Here is a 22045-nt window from a genome sequence, read left to right as displayed (position 1 = left end):
TCAAGGTAGACAAAGACTCAAAACATTAATTTCTTCTATCGCATGCACTTTTTTATTAGTATATCTTTCAGTGTGGCATTGAGAATAATTAACCATAATATTATCTAGGAGTCTAGTAGCTTCTCCTAAGGTGATTTCCATAAAAGTACCTCCCGCGGCCGAATCTAAAAGATTTCTAGAAGCCAAATTCAATCCGGCATAAAAAATTTGTATAATCAACCACAAATTCAAACCATGAGTGGGGCAATTACGTATCATTAATTTCATCCTCTCCCAAGCTTGTGCAACCTGTTCATGATCAAGTTGCTTAAAATTCATAATATCGTTTCTAAGAGAGATGATCTTAGCGGGAGGAAAATACTTAGAGATAAAAGCATCTTTGCACTTATTCCAAGAATCAATACTATTTTTAGGCAAAGACGAAAAACAATCTTTAGCACGATCTCTAAGCGAAAAAGGAAATAGCTTCAATTTAAGAATATCATTATCCACATCTTTCTTCTTTTGCATATCACACAAATCAACGAAGCTATTTAGATGAGTAGCGGCATCTTCACTAGGAAGGCCGGCGAATTGATCTTTCATAACAAGATTCAACAAAGCAGCATTGATTTTGCAAGATTCAGTATCGGTAAGAGGAGGAATTGGAGTGCTAAGGAAATCATTATTGTTGGTATTGGTAAAGTCACACAATTTGGTATTATCTTGAGCCATCGTGACAAACAAACAATCCAACACACGAGCAAACAAAAAGCAAGCGAAAAAGAGGCGGACGAAAACGAGAGGGCGAATAAAACGGCAAGGGTGAAGTGGGGGAGAGGAAAACGAGAGGCAAATTGCAAATAATGTAATGCGGGAGATAAGGGTTTGTGATGGGTACTTGGTATGTTGACTTTTGCGTAGACCTCCCCGGCAACGGCGCCAGAAATGGCTCGTTGTCGGGAGTCCAAATCTTCACTTGACCTTATGTAAGCCTCCCCGGCAACGGCGCCAGAAATCCTTCTTGCTACCTCTTGAGCACTGCGTTGGTTTTCCCTTGAAGAGGAATGGGTGATGCAGCAAAGTAGCGTAAGTATTTCCCTCAGTTTTTGAGAACCAAGGTATCAATCCAGTAGGAGGCTACGCGCGAGTCCCTCGCACCTACACAAAACAAATAAATCCTCGCAACCAACGCGATAAGGGGTTGTCAATCCCTACACGGTCACTTACGAGAGTGAGATCTGATAGATATGATAGGATAATTTTTTTGGTATTTTTATGATAAAGATGCAAAGTAAAATAAAAGCAAAGTAAAAAGCAACAGAAATAACTAAGTGTTGGAAGATTAATATGATGAAGATAGACCCGGGGGCCATAGGTTTCACTAGTAGCTTCTCTCAAGAGCTTAAGTATTTTACGGTGGGTGAACAAATTACTGTTGAGCAATTGACAGAATTGAGCATAGTTATGAGAATATCTAGGTATGATCATGTATATAGGAATCACGTCCGAGACAAGTAGACCGTCTCCTGCCTGCATCTACTACTATTACTCCACACATCAACCGCTATCTAGCATGCATCTAGAGTATTAAGTTCATAAGAACATAGTAACGTCTTAAGCAAGATGACATGATGTAGAGGGATAAATTCATGCAATATGATAAAAACCCCATCTTGTTACCCTCGATGGCAATAATACAATACGTGCCTTGCTGCCCCTACTGTCACTGGGAAAGGACACCGCAAGATTGAACCCAAAGCTAAGCACTTCTCCCATTGCAAGAAAGATCAATCAAGTAGGCCAAACCAAACTGATAATTCGAAGAGACTTGCAAAGATAACCAATCAGACATAAAAGAATTCAGAAGATTCAAATATTGTTCATAGATAATCTTGATCATAAACCCACAGTTCATCCGTCTCAACAAACACACCGCAAAAGAAGATTACATCGAATAGATCTCCACGAGAGAGGGGGAGAACATTGTATTGAGATCCAAAAAGAGAGAAGAAGCCACCTAGCTACTAACTATAGACCCGAACGTCTGAGGTGAACTACTCACACTTCATCGGAGGGGCTATGGTGTTGATGTAGAAGCCCTCCGTGATCGATGCCAAATCTGGCGGAGCTCCGGAACAGGCCCCAAGATGGGATCTCGTGGGTACAGAAGGTTGCGGCGGTGGAATTAGGTTTTTCGCTCCGTATCTGATCATTTGGGGGTATGTAGGTATATATAGGAGGAAGGAGTACGTCGGTGGAGCAACAGGGGGCCCACGAGCGTGGAGGGCGTGCCTGGTAGGGTAGCCGCGCCCCCTACCTTGTGGCTTCCTCTTTTGTTTCTTGACATAAGGTCCAAGTCTCCTGGATCATGTTCGTTCCAAAAATCTCTTTCCCGAAGGTTTCATTCCGTTTGAACTCCGTTTGATATTCTTTTTCTGCGAAACTCTGAAATAGGCAAAAAAACAACATTTCTGGGCTGGGCCTCCGGTTAATAGGTTAGTCCCAAAAATAATATAAAAGTGAATAATAAAGCCCAATAATGTCCAAAACAGAAGATAATATAGCATGGAGCAATCAAAAATTATAGATACGTTGGAGACATATCATTCATCAAATAGGAATGGCGGAGGGTCGCCGCGGGGATCTATAGCCCCGCTCCACAGTCGGAGGATCATAACCGGGACCTTGATCCCGGATTCGAAGAAGATCCGGACATATTCATAGAGCTCAAGGAGAGAGTCTTCTACCAGGCGAGCTATGATGGCACAGAAGTGGCCATCACGACCGATTATCCCGGCCTTCTTCCTGCCTCAAATGTAAGTAACCAAGAGACATTTCCTCCGAAGGAGCTTCCCCATTATGCCTCACCCGCCGCACTATCTTGTGCTCCAAAGGGGAGGCGCTCGACGCGTCATATTGCACCAGAGGTGTCTCAGAAGAGAGCGGCGCCTACGCCAGGCGGGACTTCGAAGAGAAAGGAAAATGACAACATGGCCGAACCTGCCTCAAAGAGGTATGGCTTTAAATATACCCTATGACAGTCTCATCAAACTATGACATTGTCCGCTGTGTTTTATCAGGAACAGCGTTCTCCGGATTGTGTCCGAGGAGCCTGTCGGTCGCACCCCCACCAGTCATGTTCCAGACCCTGCTTCTAGGGCGGGGGCAGACACGGGAGTAATGTCGGATTGTCCTCCTTCAGAGGATTTGGATAATGTATCCGTCATGAATTCTGAAGTAGAGAGTGCGATGAATCATCGGTGCTGGAGGGCCGCTCTTCGTGACCCCAACTTTGCTAAAGAGGCGTTTGACGCCTTCAGGTCGGCTGATGTGTACATCCGAGCTGCTCGGGATGGGCTTACAAAAGCCACTGACCAGTATTTGAAAGATATGCGGGTAAGTACGCATTGTAGAGATCTGGTAATCATGTACCAGTAGCCCCCGAGACTTGAATCAGTTGAAACAACTGATTTAAGGATCATTGTATAATCAGGTACTCATAGAGAAGAACAACATGCTGCCTCATGAGCTGGAAAAGTGCCGGACTCAGCTAGTTGTTGTTACCGCCGAACTGGAGAAGTCCAAGGAGGCACCGCCTGGTAATGTTCCCCTCCATCTAGAAAAAGTATAATCATGTACCAGTAATGTTAATACTGTTGCATTTCCGATGACAGGATCAGTAGATCAACTGAAAGAGGAACTGAAAATTGCGCAGGCGGGTAAACAACAGGCCGAAAGGCAACTGGCCGCAGGCGAACGTGTGTTGACACGGGTCAGGGATGATAAGAACAAGTTGCAGGATTCCAACACCCTGCTGGGCAAAGAGCTAAAGGATGTACGAGCCTGGAAAATTGTTTAACATCCCTGAGCCTGGCGGCATTCTAGGCCATTCCACGGGTTCGGCTCTAAGCGATTGTCCGATGCCTGGGGGCTTCTTTTACAGAAGCTTATTATTATTTTCCGAGCATCAAGCTCACCACATATGTGTCCTTTCCTCATATGTACCTTTTCTTCACCATTATATGCACCGTTATGACTTAAGTTTTTTCCAAGCTGGGTTGCCTGGCTCCTATGCTTATGCCCTACGTTCCCGTTTGTTCGGCTAGGGCATAAAGGGAGGACCTCTGCGATTGTTACAGCCGGGTCATCCGGACTTGTACCACAGACTGGGTGAAGCCGAATGCTAGCGTTCTTAAGGGAATATTTGGTCGTCGGACTAAAGATGTTATACCCTAATTACACTGTGAACCCCAAATGTTATGTATACTGCGATTTTTCAATCACAGTTCGGGCATGCATACTAACGCATGTTCACCAAGGGAAAGGAATCCTTAACGGAATTATTCTCCCTGCAAGATGTTCCTTACAATCAACAAGTAATATAACATAGCTAGCCGGATACAACTTGTCTGTTCAATCAACTATGACCCCTACGCCTGGTTTCCATGCATACCCCGGTCAATATTGCCGCTCCGGTATTCGAAAATACTCCGCACCTACGGGTCCAGAGGTCGAAGCGAAAAGGTCTACCATGACAATCGTTTTACAATCTAGCTAGGGACAAATTTGTCAATTGAAGTACATAGTCACTTGGACTCAAAAACTTCTTCCTCTATGCCGTCTAACAGGCTGTCTAGCTTACAATCCTGTTGGAAATACTTGGCGGCTATCTTTACTTGGTCATATACCAAACTAACTAGAACTTCTTGTCCATCCGACCCCCGTGGTCCGACCCGGGCCATATGATTCGGATCAAGCTTGGTGTACCATGTTTTCAACATGGCCCAGGCCTCTCGCGCACCTTCTCGGCAGGCCGATACCTTCCGTCATCGAAAGTGCCGCCGAGCTCCTTGGAATAGCTTCACAAGCGCCTCCATACTTCCTGGAGGGGAGGCGGGTAGCCACAAAGCCTTGGCAACGCTCCGCATTGCTTGCCGAACTCGCTCGTGCACTTGGGACAACTCTTGCAGCAGATCACCTTGAGGTCTGGACATTTCCTCTTCGGGACGGCAAGTCAGCATACCTGCAGACATAAATCTGTCAGCTCATTTCTTTGCTGAATTACACGGAGGTAAGTTCAAAAGCATACTGAATATGCCGCCTCGTAGCCTCCTATTTTCCTTTACGGCGTCAATCCCTCTACATCATGTCATGTTGCTTAATGCATTACTCTGTTCTTATGAACTTAATACTCTAGATGCATGCTGGATAGCGGTCGATGTGTGGAGTAATAGTAGTAGATCTAGAATCGTTTTGGTCTACTTGACACGGACGTGATGCGTATATTCATGATCATTGCCTAGATATTCTCATAACTATGCGCTCTTCTATCAATTGCTCGGCAGTGATTTGTTCACCCACCGTAATATATGTTATCTTGAGAGAAGCCACTAGTGAAACCTGTGGCCCCCGGGTCTATTTTCCATCATATAAGTTTCCGATTTACAATTCTAGTTTCCTATTTATTTTATTTTGCAATCTTTACTTTCCAATCTATACAAAAAAATACCAAAAATATTTATCTTATTATCTTTATTAGATCTCACTTTTGCGAGTGACCGTGAAGGGATTGACAACCCCTTTATCGCGTTGGTTGCAATGTTCTTGATTGTTTGTGCAGGTACTAGGTGACTTGCGTGTTATCTCCTACTGGATTGATCCCTTGGTTCTCAAAAACTGACGGAAATACTTACGCTACTTTGCTGCATCACCATTTCCTCTTCAAGGGAAAACAAACGCATTCTCAAGAGGTAGCAAGAAGGATTGCTGCCGCCGTTGCCGGGGAGCTTTGCGCCATGTCAAGTCAAGATTTGATCTCCCGTCAACTAGCCATTTCTGGCGCCGTTGCCGGGGAGATCTACGCTCAAGTCAAGACATACCAAGTACCCATCACAAACTCTTCTCCCTCGCATTACATTATTTGCCATTCGCCTCTCGTTTTCCTCTCCCCCACTTCTAAAATGATTTTCAAAAACCTTTGCCTTTTCTTTGCCTCTTTTCCGTTTGCCTCTTTTCACTTTCTTCTTGTATGCTTGTGTGTTGGATTGATTGTTTGTCACAATGGCTCAAGATAATATGAAATTATGTGACTTTTCCAATACCAACAACAATGATTTTATTAGCACTCCGATTGCTCCTATTATCGATGCTGAATCTTATAAAATTAATGCTGCTTTGTTGAATCTTGTCATGAAAGATCAATTTTCTGGCCTTCCTAGCGAAGATGCCGCTACCCATCTAAACAACTTTGTTGATTTGTGTGATATGCAAAATAAGAAAGATGTGGATAATGATATTGTTAAATTGAAGCTATTTCCGTTTTCTCATAGAGATCGTGCTAAACCTTGGTTCTCTTCTTTGCCTAAGAATAGTATTGATTCATGGAATAAGTGCAAAGATGCTTTTATCTCTAAGTATTTTCCTCTCGCTAAGATCATCTCTCTTAGAAACGATATTATGAATTTTAAGCAACTTGATCGTGAGCATTTTGCACAAGCTTGGGAGAGGATGAAATTAATTATACGTAATTGTCCTACACATGGTTTGAATTTATGGATGATTATACAAAAAGATTATGCCGGACTGAATTTTGCTTCTAGAAATCTTTTAGATTCGGCCGCGGGAGGCACTTTTATGGAAATCACTTTAGGAGAATCTACTAAACTCCTAGATAATATTATGGTTAATTATTCTCAATGGCACACCGAAAGATCCACTAGTAAAAAAGTTCATGCGATTGAAGAGATTAATGTTTTGAGTGGAAAGATGGATGAACTTATGAAATTTTTTGCTATTAAGAGTGTTTCTTCTGATCCTAATGATATGCCTTTGTCCACTTTTATTGATAATAATAATGAATCTATGGATGTGAATTTTGTTGGTAGGAACAATTTTGGAAACAACGCGTATAGAGAAAACTTTAATTCTAGGCCGTTCCCTAGAAATTCCTTTAATAATTATGGTAATTCCTACAACAACTCTTATGGAAATTTTAATAAGATGCCCTCTTATTTTGAGACTAGTGTTAAAGAATTTCTGAATTCGCAAAAGAATTTCAATGCTTTGCTTGAAGAAAAAATGCTTAAGATTGATGAGTTGGCTAGGAATGTGGATATGATTTCTCTTGATGTTGATTCTTTGAAACTTAGATCTATTCCACCTAAGCATAATATAAATGAGTCTCTCAAATCCATGAGAATTTCCATTGATGAGTGCAAAGAAAGAACCGCTAAGATGCGTGCTAAAAAAGATTGCTTTTTGAAAGCGTGTTCTTCTAGTTTTCATGATAATAATGATGAAGATCTAAAAGTTATAGATGTGAATCCTATTAAATCTTTGTTTTCCAATATGAATCTTGATAAATATGGGACTAGAGATGAGTCAACTTTAGTTACAAGGCGTCCCAATGATTCAGAGTTTTTAGATCTTGATGCTAAAATTTATAAAAGTGGGATGGAGGAGGTCAAAACTTTACATAGCAATGAACCCACTATTTTGGATTTCAAGGAATTTAATTATGATAATTGCTCTTTGATAGATTGTATTTCCTTGTTGCAATCCTTGTTAAATTCTCCTCATGCTTATAATCAAAATAAAGCTTTTACTAAACATATCGTTGATGCTTTAATGCAATCCTATGAAGAAAAGCTTGAACTAGAAGTTTCTATCCCTAGAAAACTTTGTTATGAGTGGGAACCTACTATTAAAATTAAGATTAAAGATTATGAATGCTATGATTTGTGTGATTTGGGTGCTAGTGTTTCCACGATTCCAAAAACTTTGTGTGATGTGTTAGGTTTCCGTGAATTTGATGATTGTTCTTTAAATTTGCACCTTGCGGATTCCATCATTAAGAAACCTATGGGAAGGATTAATGATGTTATTATTGTTGAAAATAGGAATTGTGTGCCCGTAGATTTCATCGTTCTTGATATAGATTGCAATCCTACATGTCCTATTATTCTTGGTAGACCTTTCCTTAGAACGATTGGTGCAATTATTGACATAAAAGAAGGAAATATTAGATTCCAATTTCCGTTAAGGAAAAGGCATGGAACACTTTACTAGAAAGAAAATTAAATTACCTTATTAATCTATTATGAGAGCTACATATGGATTGCATACCAAAGATGCCAATACTTAGATCCGTTTTTATGCCTAGCTAGGGGCGTTAAACGATAGCGCTTGTTGGGAGGCAACCCAATTTTTTTTTGTTTTTTTTGCTTTTTTGTTCCTGTTTAGTAATAAATAATTCATCTAGCCTCTGTTTAGATGTGATTTTATGTTTTAATTAGTGTTTGTGCCAAGTAGAACCTTTGGGAAGACATGGATGAAGTCTTTGCAATCTTGCTGTAAAAAACAGAAACTTTTGCGCTCACGAGATTAGATGCCATTTTTTACTAGAGAGTTCTTTTAGGTTGATTCTTATTGCAGATGATTAATATAAAAATGACTCACGTCCACCAATTTATTTCAGAATTGTTTGAGTTACAGAAGTATGTGTATGAATCAGATTGCTACAGACTGTTCTGTTTTGACAGATTCTGTTTTTCGTGTGTTGTTTGCTTATTTTAATGAATCTATGGGTAGTATCGGGGGGTATGAACCATAAAGAAGTTGGAATAAAGTGGGTTTAAAACCAATATAAATAAGGAATGAGTTCATTACAGTACCTTAAAGTGGTGGTTTGTTTTCTTATACTAATGGAGCTCATGAGATTTTCTGTTAAGTTTTGTGTTGTGAAGTTTTCAAGTTTTTGGGTAAAGATTTGATGGATTTTGGAATAAGGAGTGGCAAGAGCCTAAGCTTGGGGATTCCCAAGGCACCCCAAGGTAAAATTAAAGGACAACCAAAAGCCTAAGCTTGGGGATGCCCCGGAAGGCATCCCCTCTTTCATCTTCGTCTATCGGTAACTTTACTTGAGGCTATATTTTTATTCACCACATGATATGTGTTTTGCTTGGAGCGTCTTGTATGATTTGAGTCTTTGATTTTTATTTTACCACAATCATCCTTTCTGTACACACCTTTTGGGAAAGAAACATATGAATCAGAATTTATTAGAATACTCTATGTGCTTCACTTATATCTTTTGAGCTAGATAATTTTGCTCTAGTGCTTCACTTATATCTTTTTAGAGCACGGTGGTGGTTTTATTTTATACAAATTATTGATCTCTCATGTTTCACTTATATTATTTTGAGAGTCTTTTAGAACAGTATGGTAATTTGCTTTGGTTATAAAATTAGTCCTAATATGATGGGCATTCAAGATGGTTATAATAAAAACTTTCATATAGAGTGCATTGAATACTATGAGAAGTTTGATACTTGATGATTGTTGTGAGATATGAAGATGGTGATATTAGAGTCATGCTAGTTGAGTAATTATGAAAAGAGAAATACTTGTCTTGAGGTTTGCAAGTCCCGTAGCATGCATGTATGGTAACCGTTGTGTGACAAATTTGAAGCATGAGGTGTTTCTTTGATTGCCTTCCTTATCAGTGGCAGTCGGGGACGAGCGATGGTCTTTTCCTACCAATCTATCCCCCTAGGAGCATGCGCGGAGTGCTTGGTTTTGATGACTTCTAGATTTTTGCAATAAGTATGTGAGTTCTTTATGACTAATGTTGAGTCCATGGATTATACACACTCTCACCCTTCCACCATTGCTAGCCTCTCTTGTGCCGCGCAACTTTCGCCGGTACCATAAACCCATCATTTACCTTCCTCAAAACAGCCACCATACCTACCTATTATGGCATTTCCATAGCCATTCCGAGATATATTTCCATGCAACTTTCCACCGTTCCGTTTATTATGACACGCTTCATCATAGTCATATTGCTTTGCATGATCATGTAGTTGACATTGTATTTGTGGCATGGCCACCATTCACAATTTTTCATACATGTCACTCTTGATTCATTGCCCCTCCCGGTACACCACCGGAGGCATTCACATAGAGTCATATTTTGTTCTAAGTATCGAGTTGTAATTCTTGAATTGTAAGTAAATAAAAGTGTGATGATCTTCATTATTAGAGCATTGTCCCATGTGAGGAAAGGATGATGGAGACTATGATTCCCCCACAAGTCGGGATCAGACTCCGGACGAAAAAAAAGAGGCCATAAAAAAGAGAAGGCCCAAAAAATATAAAATGAGAGAAAAAGAGAGATGGGACAATGTTACTATCCTTTTTCCACACTTGTGCTTCAAAGTAGCACCATGATCTTCATGATAGAGAGTCTCTTATGTTGTCACTTTCATATACTAGTGGGAATTTTTCACTATAGAACTTGGCTTGTATATTCCAATGATGGGCTTCCTCAAATTTCCCTAGGTCTTCGTGAGTAAGCAAGTTGGATGCACACCCACTTACTTTCTTTTGTTGAGCTTTCATACACTTATAGCTCTAGTGCACCCGTTTCATGGCAATCCCTACTCACTCACATTGATATTTATTAATGGGCATCTCCATAGCCCATGGATACGCCTAGTTGATGTGAGACTATCTTCCTCTTTTTTGTCTTCTCCACAACCACCATTCTATTCCACCTATAGTGCTATGTCCATGGCTCGCGCTCTTATATTGTGTGAAAGTTGAAAAAGTTTGAGAATAATAAAGTATGAAACAATTGCTTGGCTTGTCAGCGGGGTTGTGCATGATTGGAGCATTTTGTGTGACGAAAATGAAGCATAGCCAAACTATATGATTTTTTAGGGATGAGCTTTCTATGGCTATGTTATTTTGAGAAGACATAATTGCTTGGTTAGTATGCTTGAAGTATTATTATTTTTATGTCAATATTAAACTTTTGTCTTGAATCTTTCGGATCTGAACATTCATGCCACAATAAAGAAAATTACATTGAAAAATATGTTAGGTAGCATCCACATAAAAAATTCTGTTTTTATCATTTAGCTACTCAAGGACGAGCAGGAATTAAGCTTGGGGATGCTTGATACGTCTCCAACGTATGTATAATTTTTGATTGTTCCATGCTATTTTATTATCTGTTCTGGATGTTTAATGGGCTTTAATATGCTCTTTTATATTATTTTTGGGACTAACCTATTAACCGAAGGCCCAGTGCCAGTTTCTGTTTTTTTGCCTATTTCAGTGTTTTGCAGAAAAGGAATACCAAACGGAATCCAAACATAATGAAACCTTCGCGATGATATTTCTTGGAACGAAAGCAATCCAGAAGACTTGGAGTTGAAGTCTGGAACTCCGCGAGGCGGCCACAAGGCAAGAGGGCGCGCCCAGGGGGTAGGCGCGCCCCCCACCCTCATGGGCCCCACGGAGCTCCACCGACGTACTTCTTTCGCCTATATATACTCTTATACCCTAAAAACATCAGGGGGAGCCACGAAACCACTTTTCCACAACCGCAACCTTCTGTACCCATGAGGTCCCATCTTGGGGCCTTTTCCGGTGATCTGCCGAAGGGGGAATCGATCACGGAGGGCTTCTACATCAACACCATAGCCTCTCTGATGATGTGTGAGTAGTTTACTGCAGACCTTCGGGTCCATAGTTATTAGCTAGATGGCTTCTTCTCTCTCTTTGATCCATAGTACAAAGTTCTCCTCAATGTTCTTGGAGATCTATTCGATGTAATACTCTTTTGCGGTGTGTTTGCTGGGATCCGATGAATTGTGGATTTATGATCAAGTTTATCTATGAATAATATTTGGTTCTTCTCCTAATTCTTATATGCTTGATTTGATATCTTTGCAAGTCTCTTCGAATTATCGGTTAAGTTCGGCCTACTAGATTGATCTTTCTTGCAATGGGAGAAGTGCTTAGCTTTGGGTTCAGTCTTGCGGTGTCCTTTCCTAGTGGCAGTAGGGGCAGCAAGGCACCTATTGTATTGTTGCCACCGAGGATAGAAAGATGGGGTTTATATCATATTGATTGAGTTTATCCCTCTACATCATGTCATCTTGCTTAATGCATTACTCTGTTCTTATGAACTTAATACTCTAGATGCATGCTGGATAGCGGTCGATGTGTGGAGTAATAGTAGTAGATGCAAAAGCGTTTCGGTCTACTTAACACGGACGTGATGCCTATATTCATGATCATTGCCTAGATATTCTCATAACCATGCGCTCTTCTATCAATTGCTCGGCAGTAATTTGTTCACCCGCCGTAATATATGCTATCTTGAGAGAAGCCACTAGTGAAACATATGACCCCCGGGTCTATTTTCCATTATATAAGTTTCCGATCTACAATTTTAGCTTCCTATTTATTTTATTTTACAATCTTTACTTTCCAATCTATACAACAAAAATACCAAAAATATTTATTTTATTATCTTTATTAGATCTCACTTTTGCGAGTGACCGTGAAGGGATTGACAACCCCTTTACCGTGTTGGTTGCAAGGTTCATGATTGTTTGTGCAGGTACTAGGTGACTTGCGTGTTATCTCCTACTGGATTGATACCTTGGTTCTCAAAAACTGAGGAAAATACTTACGCTACTTTGCTGCATCACCCTTTCCTCTTCAAGGGAAAACCAACGCATGCTCAAGAGGTAGCAATATGCAGTATTCTTTTGCCATTCTAAGCAAATTTGTATGTGCCATCTCTAATTTTGAAAATAAACTTCTCTTTTGTGTGTTTGTACTGCTCACGGAGCGGTGAGGGGTGGCTAATATTTTCCATGCTAGATGTGTTATTCTCACGATGAGTGTTTATTCACTTGTCATTGCACGAGAGTAAGCCAAAGGTATTTGGGATGCCCAGTCCTGAAATGAAAAATGAATTTACTTTATGTTGTCAAATAATAAATTCCTTGGAAAGTGTTGGTATGGAAGGCACCCGTGGATACGGTTAGCCATGGAAAGTGAAAGTATGGTGGAAAAAGGAATAAACTTTAATTTCTGTTCGGGAACCGCCTATGATATATCTAGCATGGAAAGTGTTGGGAACTCTAAGTCGTTTTCGTTGGTGGGAAAGACACACCTCCCAAAATGTTTTTGTCTCTAATTTTTTTTGCTTTGAGCTCTGGCACCTCTACAAATCCCTACTTCCCTCTACGAAGGGCCTTTCTTTTACTTTATGAAATTTTTATTTTTGAATTTGAGTCTCCATCTTCTCTTATAAAAGCACCAACTAGGAGGCAAATGATCGTACTTGAGCATTCGGTGTAGCTAATATGCGAGTGTGTTTCATGAATGGATCAATGATTAAGCATAATGGGCTAGGGATAACTTATTTTAGTGTTGATATTTTGAAAGACATGGTTGCTTATTGATATGCTTGAGTATTTAAGTTATCATGTCAAAACTAGACTATTGCTTTGAACAATATAAAATTCCAAATGTCCATGCTATAAAGAAAAGATATATGATATGACATGTTAGGCAGCATTCCACATCAAATTTTTTGTTTTTATCACTTACCTACTCGAGGACGAGTAGGAGTTCAGCTTGGGGATGCTGATACGTCTCCAACGTATCTTTAATTTTTGATTGTTCCATGCTGTTATATTATCAATCTTGGATGTTTTATAATCATTTTATAATCATTTTTATATCATTTTTTGGTACTGACCTATTGACATAGTGCCAAGTGCCAGTTGTTGTTTTCTGCATGTTTTTTACATCGCAGGAAATCAATACCAAATGGAGTCCAAATGCAATGAAACTTTACGGAGATTTTTTCAGACCAGAAGACACCTAATGGGCCAAGGCTGCGCCTGGGGCTGCTCCGAGGAGAGCACAACCCACCAGGGCGCGCCAGGAGGCCCAAGCGCCCTGGTGGGTTGTGCCCACCTCGGGTGCCCCCTGGACCACCTCTTTGCTCTATAAACACCCCAATATTCCAGAAACCCTAGGGGAGTCAACGAAAATCAATTCGAGCCGCCGCAGAGTCCAGAACCACTAGATCCAATCTAGACACCATCACGGATGGGGTTCACCACTTCCATTGGTGCCTCTCCAATGATGCGTGAGTAGTTCTTTGTAGACCTTCGGGTCCATAGTTAGTAGCTAGATGGCTTCCTCTCTCTCTCGCTGAATTCTCAATACAATGGTCTCTTGGAGATCCATATGATGTAACTCTTTTTGCGGTGTGTTTGTTGGGATCGGATGAACTTTGAGTTTATAATCAGATCTATCTTTTTATATCCATGAAAGTTATTTGAGTTTCTTTGATCTCTTATATGCATGATTCTCATAGCCTCGTATTTCTTCTCCGATATTTGGGTTTTGTTTGGCCAACTTGATCTATTTATCTTGCAATGGGAAGAGGTGCTTTGTAGTGGGTTCGGTCTTACGGTGCTTGATCTAGTGACAGAAGGGGAACCGACGCGTATGTATCATTGCTACTAAGGATAAAACGATGGGGTCTATCTCTGCATAGATAGATCTTGTCTACATCATGTCATCGTTCTTATTGCATTACTCCGTTTCTCCATGAACTTAATACACTAGATGCATGCTTGATAGTGGTCGATGTGTGGAGTAATAGTAGTAGATGCAGGCAGGAGTCGGTCTACTAAAGTTGGACGTGATGCCTATGTAATGATCATTGCCTGGATATCATCATGAGTATTTGAAGTTCTATCAATTGCCCAACAGTAATTTTTTTACCCACCCTTTGCTATTTTTCTCGAGAGAAGCCACTAGTGAAACCTACGGCCCCCGGGTCTCTTTCTCATATTATTTGCATTTGCGATCTATTTTCCTATGCTTTTATTTTCAGATCTATTAAACCAAAAATACAAAAATACCTTGCTGCATTTTATTCTTATTTATTTTATTTGGTGTTCGATCTATCAGTCTACTACAATTTTATCTCACGTTCGTTTGCCTATCTTGACGCGCCGCTCCTCGAAAGGGATTGACAACCCCTTTTACACATCGGGTTGCGGGTAGTTGTTATTTGTGTGCAGGTGTTGTTTACGTTGTGTTGCTTGGTTCTCCTACTGGTTCGATAACCTTGGTCTCATAACTGAGGGAAATACCTATTGCCGATGTGCTGCATCATCCCTTCCTCTTTGGGGAAATACCGACGTAGCTTCAAGCCGCAGCAGGGTGTATGGTGCGGAATATTGATGCTTGATCCCCTCATCACTATGAAACTCATCCAAGGTGTAGTTCTTGAACTCGGTGCCGTTGTCACTTCTAATTGTCAAGATCTTTGCATTGTGTTGACGTTGAGCTTCATTTGCATAGTCGATGACGGTATGTTGGGTCTCATTCTTCCTCTTGAAGAAATATACCCAAGTGTATCTTGAATAATCATCCACAATCACCAAGCAATACTTTCTACCCCCAAGACTATCAAAGGATGGAGGCCCAAAGAGATCCAAGTGAAGAAGCTCCAAGGGCCTCTTCGAGTAGATGATATATAGTCGTGGGAGGGTGAGCCTTCTCATGTAGCTTTCCTTCGATACAAGCACTGCAAGCATGATCTTTGGCAAAACTAACATTTGTTAGTCCACGGACATGGTCCCCCCTTGAGAAGACTTTGCAAAGATCTCATATTGACGTGGGCTAAACGGTGATGCCAAAGCCATCTCACGTCAACTTTAGCCATTAGGCATGATCATGTATATAGGCATCACGTCCGAGACAAGTAGACCGACTCCTGCCTGCATCTACTACTATTACTCCACTCATCGACCGCTATCCAGCATGCATCTAGAGTATTAAGTTCAAGAAAACAGAGTAACGCCTTAAGCAAGATGACATGATGTAGAGGGATAAATTCATGCAATATGATAAAACCCCATCTTGTTATCCTCGATGGCAACAATACAATACGTGCCTTGCTGCCCCTACTGTCACTGGGAAAGGACACCGCAAGATTGAACCCAAAGCTAAGCACTTCTCCCATTGCAAGAAAGATCAATCTAGTAGGCCAAACCAAACTGATAATTCGAAGAGACTTGCAAAGATAACCAATCATACATAAAAGAATTCAGAAGATTCAAATATTGTTCATAGATAAACTTGATCATAAACCCACAATTCATCGGTCTCAACAAACACACTGCAAAAAGAAGATTACATCGAATAGATCTCCACGAGAGAGGGGGAGAACATTGTATTGAGATCCAAAAAGAGATAAGAAGCCATCTAGCTACTAACTATGGACCTGAAGGTCTGAGGTAAACTACTCACACTTCATCGGAGAGGCTATGGTGATGATGTAGAAGCCCTCCATGATGGATGCCCCCTCCGGCGGAGCTCCGGAACAGGCCCCAAGATGGGATCTCATGGGTACAGAAGGTTGCAGTGGTGGAATTAGGTTTTTGGCTCCGTATCTGATCGTTTGGGGGTACGTAGGTATATATAGGAGGAAGGAGTACGTCGGTGGAGCAACAGGGGGCCCACGAGGGTGAAGGGCGCGCCCCCCTACCTCGTGGCCTCCTCTCTTGTTTCTTGACGTAGGGTCCAAGTCTCCTGGATCATATTCTTCCTAAAAATCAGGTTCCCGAAGGTTTCATTCCGTTTGGACTCCGTTTGATATTCCTTTTCTGCGAAACTCTGAAATAGGCAAAAAACATCAATTTTGGGCTGGTCCTCCGGTTAATAGGTTAGTCCCAAAAATAATATAAAAGTGAATAATAAAGCCCAATAATGTCCAAAACAGTAGGTAATATAGCATGGAGCAATCAAAAATTATAGATACGTTGGAGACGTATCAGGTACCTGCCCTGGCTCAGTTCATGGCAGCGACCCATCCAGCCAACAACCTCATGAAGATGCCGGGCAGCAGCGGCGTCCTCACCGTGGCTGGAGACACCAAGGAGGCTCTGATGGCCCTCAAGCTCACCTTCAGGGCCGCCGCGGCAACGTGCCCAGCCGACGAAGCCGCCCCAGGGGCCAAGGGGGCTGCGCTGGTGAAAAAGAAGCAGATGTTCAGGATCGGGCCGAAACAAAGCAAGTGCCGGTCGAAGAGGATGGATCCTCGGGAGCCACCTTCACCATAGGCGCCAACCTCGACCCGGACCAAGAGGAGGCGCTGGTGAAGTTCCTGCGTGTGAACAAGGAGGTATTCGCCTGGGAGCCCAAGAAACTGGTGGGGGTCCCTAGGGGGGTAATCGAACATCACCTAAGGGTGTGCCCCAATGTGTGCCCTGTGAAGCAAAAAGCTTGGCGACAGTCCGCGGAGAAGCAGTCGTTCATCGTCCAGGAAACTCGCAAGCTAGAAGCGGCAGGTGTCATTCGCGAGGTCCGGTACCCGGAATGGCTGGCGAACCCCGTCGTCGTGTCCAAGAAAGGCGGGAAGGAACGCATGTGTGTCGACTTCACCAACCTCAACAAAGCCTGCCCTCAAGACCCTTTCCCGCTTCCGCGCATCGACCAGATAGTCGATTCCACCGCCGAGTGCGACCTGCTATGCTTCTTGGATGCCTTCTCGGGTTACCACCAGATCAAGATGGTGGTGGAGGACGTAGAGAAGATGGCCTTCTTGACCCCGTGTGGGGTATACTACTACACATGCATGCTGTTCGGACTGCGCGACGCTGGGGCGATCTTCCAGCGGCTGATGCATATCGCCCTGGGCCAACATCTGGGGAGGAACGCTGAAGCCTATGTCGACGACATCGTGGTAAAATCTCAGGAGGCAAGGACCCTCATTCAGGACCTGGAAGAGACTTTCGCCAGCCTGCGCCAGGTGGACCTGCGGCTCAACCCGGAGAAGTGCGTGTTCGGTGTCCCCTCCTGCAAGCTAGTGGGCTTCCTCGTGCCGCACAGGGGGGTCAAGGCCAACCTAGAGAAGGTCAAGGCGATAGAAGACATGAGCCCACCGCAAACTCTCAAGGAAATGCAGAAGCTCGCAGGCTGTGTGACCTCGCTGGGCGCTTCATCTCCAAGCTGGGGGAGCGCGCCCTGCCGTTCTTCAAATTGATGAAGAAGAAGGGCCCGTTCGAGTGGACCCCAGAGGCCGACCTGGCGTTTCAAGACCTCAAGAGATATTTGACCAGCCCTCCAGTGATGGTAGCACCTCGTCCCCTCGAGCCCCTGGTACTGTACCTAGCTGCCACACCCTACTCCGCCAGCACGACGTTGGTGGTTGTCCGGGAGGAGCGCCAGGCCAAGAGCATGCCGCTTAATGCCACACCTTCAGCCGGGACGGTGCGGCGGCAAGACGGCTCCGCTAAGGCCACGAGGACACCTGCAGATGATCAGGCCCTACGATACGACGTTCCACGGCCTGCGGAGGCCCCGATGGGTGACCAAGCTCCAAAGGTTCCCCCACCTCAGGAGGCACCACAACCTCTGGAAGCCGTAGGCTCCATCGATGCTCCCGCCCTCGTCGAGCACCCAGTGTACTACGTCAGCACGGTGTTACGGAACGCAAGGGCATGATATCCCATGCCACAGATCCAAGCTGCGTCATTACTTCCAAGGCCACCCAATTAAGGTCGTCTCAGCCTACCCACTGGAGAGGGTGCTTAGGAGCCCCAACGCTGCGGGAAGAGTCGCTGAGTGGAACATCGAGCTGCAAGCGTTTCAGCTAGAGTTCAGCACAACCAGGGTCATCAAGGGGGCTGCCCTCGCCGACTTCATGGCAGAATGGACCGATGCCCCAGAGCCCAAAGCAGGCGAGAGCCGATCCCTCTCGCCAGGAAGTGAAGCGCCCGACGGCTGGGTCATGTACTTCGACGGTGCTTTCGCGCGTCAAGGCGCGGGGGCTTGTGTCGTGCTCATCTCGCCCACCCAGGACAAGCTGTACTACGTCGCGCAGCTCTGCTTCCAGCGGGGCGAGAAGGTCTCCAACAACATTGCGGAATACGAGGGGTTGATCGCCGGCCTCAAGGCAGCAGCAGCCTTGGGAGTGAAGTGTCTCACCATCAAGGGCGGCTCTCAGCTCCTTGTCAACTTCTCCAACAAGGTGTAGGAGCCGAGGGACGAACACATGGAGGCATACCTTGCAGAGGTGCGCAAAATGGAGAAGCAGTTCTTGGGCCTGGAGCTACAGCATGTGCCTCGCGGCACGAACAAGGAAGCCGACGACATCGCCAAAAGGGCGTCCAGGCACCTACCCCAGGAGCCCGGCGTCTTCGAGGAGTGGATCTTCAAGCCTTCAGCAGCACCCCCGTCTGCGGAGCCGGCATCACCTCAGGAGGAACTCCCCCAGCGACCAGCCTCAGGAGCCCCCGCCTGTGGCCTGACTTCAGGAGCACGCCTTGTCCTGGCGCTCGAGCCTCAGGAGGGGTGCTGGACCAAGGAGTTCAAGGCATACCTAGTGCAAGCAACGCTGCCGGAGAAAGAAGAGGACGCGGAGCGCGTGGCCCGGCAGGCTACGGCATATTGCATCCAGAACGGTGAGCTGTACAGAAAATGGCCAAACGACGTTTCCTTGCGATGCATTTCTAGAAAGCAGGGGTGCGAGCTGCTGGCCGACATACACGATGGAGATTGCGGGCATCATTCATCATCGCGCACCCTGGTGGGCAAGGCGTTCCGTAGCGGGTTCTACTGGCCCACGACACTCAACGATGCAACCGAGCTGCTGAGATCCTGCGAGGCCTACCAGTTCCATGCCAAGCAAATCCACCAGCCGGCTCAAGGCCTCCAGACTATCCCACTCTCCTGGCCATTTGCGGTCTGGGGGCTGGATATCCTGGGTCCCTTCCCTCGAGCGCCAAGGGGCTACCGCTACCTCTACGTCGCCATCGACAAGTTCACCAAATGGGCGGAGGTGGAAGCCGTCCGCACCATCCCAGCCGGTCCACAGTCAAGTTCATCAAGGGTCTCGTGAGCCGATTGGGGGTCCCTAACTGCATCATCACCGGCAATGGCTCGCAGTTCACTAGCAATCTCTTCAAGACATATTGTGCTAACCTTGGAACGCAGATTTGTTATGCTTCGGTGGCACACCCCAGGAGCAATGGCCAAGCCGAGCGCAACAACGCGGAGGTCTTGAGAGGCCTCAAGACTAGGACCTTCAAGAAGAAGCTCGAGGCCTACGGCAGGGGCTGGCACGACGAGCTCCAGTCCGTGTTGTGGTCCATCCGCACCACCGCCACCAAGCCAACAGGCGAGACCCCATTCTTCCTCGTCTACGGAGCAGAAGTGGTTCTCCCTCACGAGGTCAGGCATCGCTCCGCACGGGTCCTGGCGTTTGATGAGACGCATCAGGACGCCATGCGGGGGATGGACCTTGTGCTGGGGGAGGAACGCTGCCTTGAAGCCTCGCTCCGGGCGGCAAGGTACCAGCAGGCGCTGCAGCGATACCACTGTTGCAGCATCTGCTCCAGGACGCTCGAGGTGGGCGATCTCGTCCTGAGGGACTCTCCAAGGAAGGGCTGGATAAGCTCTCACCCATGTGAAAGGGCCCGTTTAGGATTGCCCGTGTCTCCAGGCCTGGCGCCGCGCGCCTGGAGACGTAGGACGGAATCCCCATCCAGAACGCCTGGAACATCCAGCACCTCCAGAAGTTCTACCCATGAAGCAAGGCCCAGTGCCTGTGAAGGTCTCCGCTCGTGACACTCTCACGTAATAATGAGTGGGGCTATACATGCCCCGGAGTCTCCGGAGTGCCGCCCTCGGGCCTCGGGGGCTCCCTCCCACGTCCTAGTGGCAGCACTTAGCTCCGCGCTGGTGAGAAGACTAGACTAGGTGCCGGACGCGGCTGTTCATTTGCTTTCTGTAGTTGGCTTGCACCCCTTTTTATGGAATTTGAAGTTCTGGCATTTCTAGATGGCTCGGTTGAACCCCCTCTTCTCTCTTTGATTCTTCCCTTGACTCTTTGTTTTGCGCCAGGGAGGGGCAGTTGCCCGACGCTCTCCCTCGCACGCCTCGCGAGGGTGCTGGACAGGTGTGCGTGCCTACTCACTCCCCTGGGTTCCGCAAGGCGCTCTCGATTGAGCTTGTGACCGGCGCACCTCCCTTTTTAAGTCCGTGCCCCACGGGTACCGCGACGTGGTGCGCTAGGCCATGGTCAGCCCATGCCTGAGGCCTCGTGCAAGGAGGGATAAGGATTTCCTAATGAATTTTCGTAGCTTCACGATGTCGCCCTAGTCAGCAGCAGGGAAGCCCCACCAGACGGCAGGAGGCGCGCCCTCACGAGATGGAAGCTACCCCGAATGTATCAAGCTAAGTTACCCCTCTACGCCTGCGTAAAGCACAAATTCCACAACACAACCCGGAAACAATAGACACAGCACAAAGCAGCATAAGCACTACAATTAATTACACGCCCTTGCAGGGCCCCATACTTGTTTCTTGTGATACAGGAGGAAAGGAAAGGAAGGGACAGGCAAAAGAGGCTCCTACGACACGGCTGCTCACGAGGATCGGCCCCCCGGACTCAGCCGGAGCCCTCCTCGCGCTTCACCGAGGTGCGGCGACGGGAGGACCCATCACCATCCTCGAAGCGAGCCCGAAGACATGGCAGCTAGTCGTAGCCGCCGCAGCTACAGCTTTTGCTGGAGGAGGAGCTGCCGTAGCCGGGCGAGCCACGGTTGTCGCCGAGGGCGAGTTCACCCTCATCATCGTCACAGCCGTCGCCAAGGCCGAGCACTTCGTCACCATCGTTGTCTTCAGAGGAGCACCCGGCGCGGCGACCGTCTTCCTCGAAAACCCTCACGAAGAGGGTCGCGTCACCGTCGTACTTGAAGTGGAGGGTGCACCGCCGGCTCCGACCGCGCGCGTGGACAAACATCTGCCAGCCGCGGGCCAAGGCTGCGTTGCCCACGACGGATACCTCCACAGCGACCCACAAAGCCTTGCTGCTGCTGCCGTCGGCCTGTAGCTAGAGGCCACCAGGACCCGTGGCCGGCAGCTCGCCAGCAAAGGAGCGTGGGAACTGAAGCCAGGTGCCGGCCGGGTTCTCCGACCACACGACGAACTCCGGCAGCACCTCCGTCGAGTGGAAGCGCGGCTGGGGAGGCCGAGCGACCATGGCGCGCCTCCCCTCGTGGGCAGGACTGCCACGCCTCGGGCGGTTCCCGCCGCGCAAAGAGACGCCACCGCGGCTGCCTGGGACGGCGCCGGACCCCGGGGAAGTTCATCCGCGCCCGCGAGGGGCCACAGCGGGGGTTGCGGCGTGCTTGCGGGGGCGACCGCGCCCCCTCTTCGGCGGTGG

The 22045-nt window shown here is 45.8% G+C and overlaps 1 protein-coding gene across 1 annotated transcript; it reads left to right on the top strand.

Moving 5' to 3' along the window:
• The first annotated feature begins 18871 nt into the window (after positions 1–18871).
• Positions 18872–20892, top strand: LOC109758164 (uncharacterized). The gene is made up of 3 exons (XM_020317013.1): positions 18872–19503; positions 20722–20776; positions 20857–20892. Exons 1-3 carry the CDS (start codon positions 18872–18874, stop codon positions 20890–20892), a joined length of 723 nt encoding a protein of 240 aa, XP_020172602.1.
• Positions 20893–22045: the final 1153 nt, after the last annotated feature.

Source organism: Aegilops tauschii, chromosome 6 (assembly GCF_002575655.3).
Source record: "Aegilops tauschii subsp. strangulata cultivar AL8/78 chromosome 6, Aet v6.0, whole genome shotgun sequence".
Classification (NCBI taxonomy): Eukaryota; Viridiplantae; Streptophyta; class Magnoliopsida; order Poales; family Poaceae; genus Aegilops; species Aegilops tauschii.
This window is presented reverse-complemented; position numbering and strand designations above follow the sequence as displayed.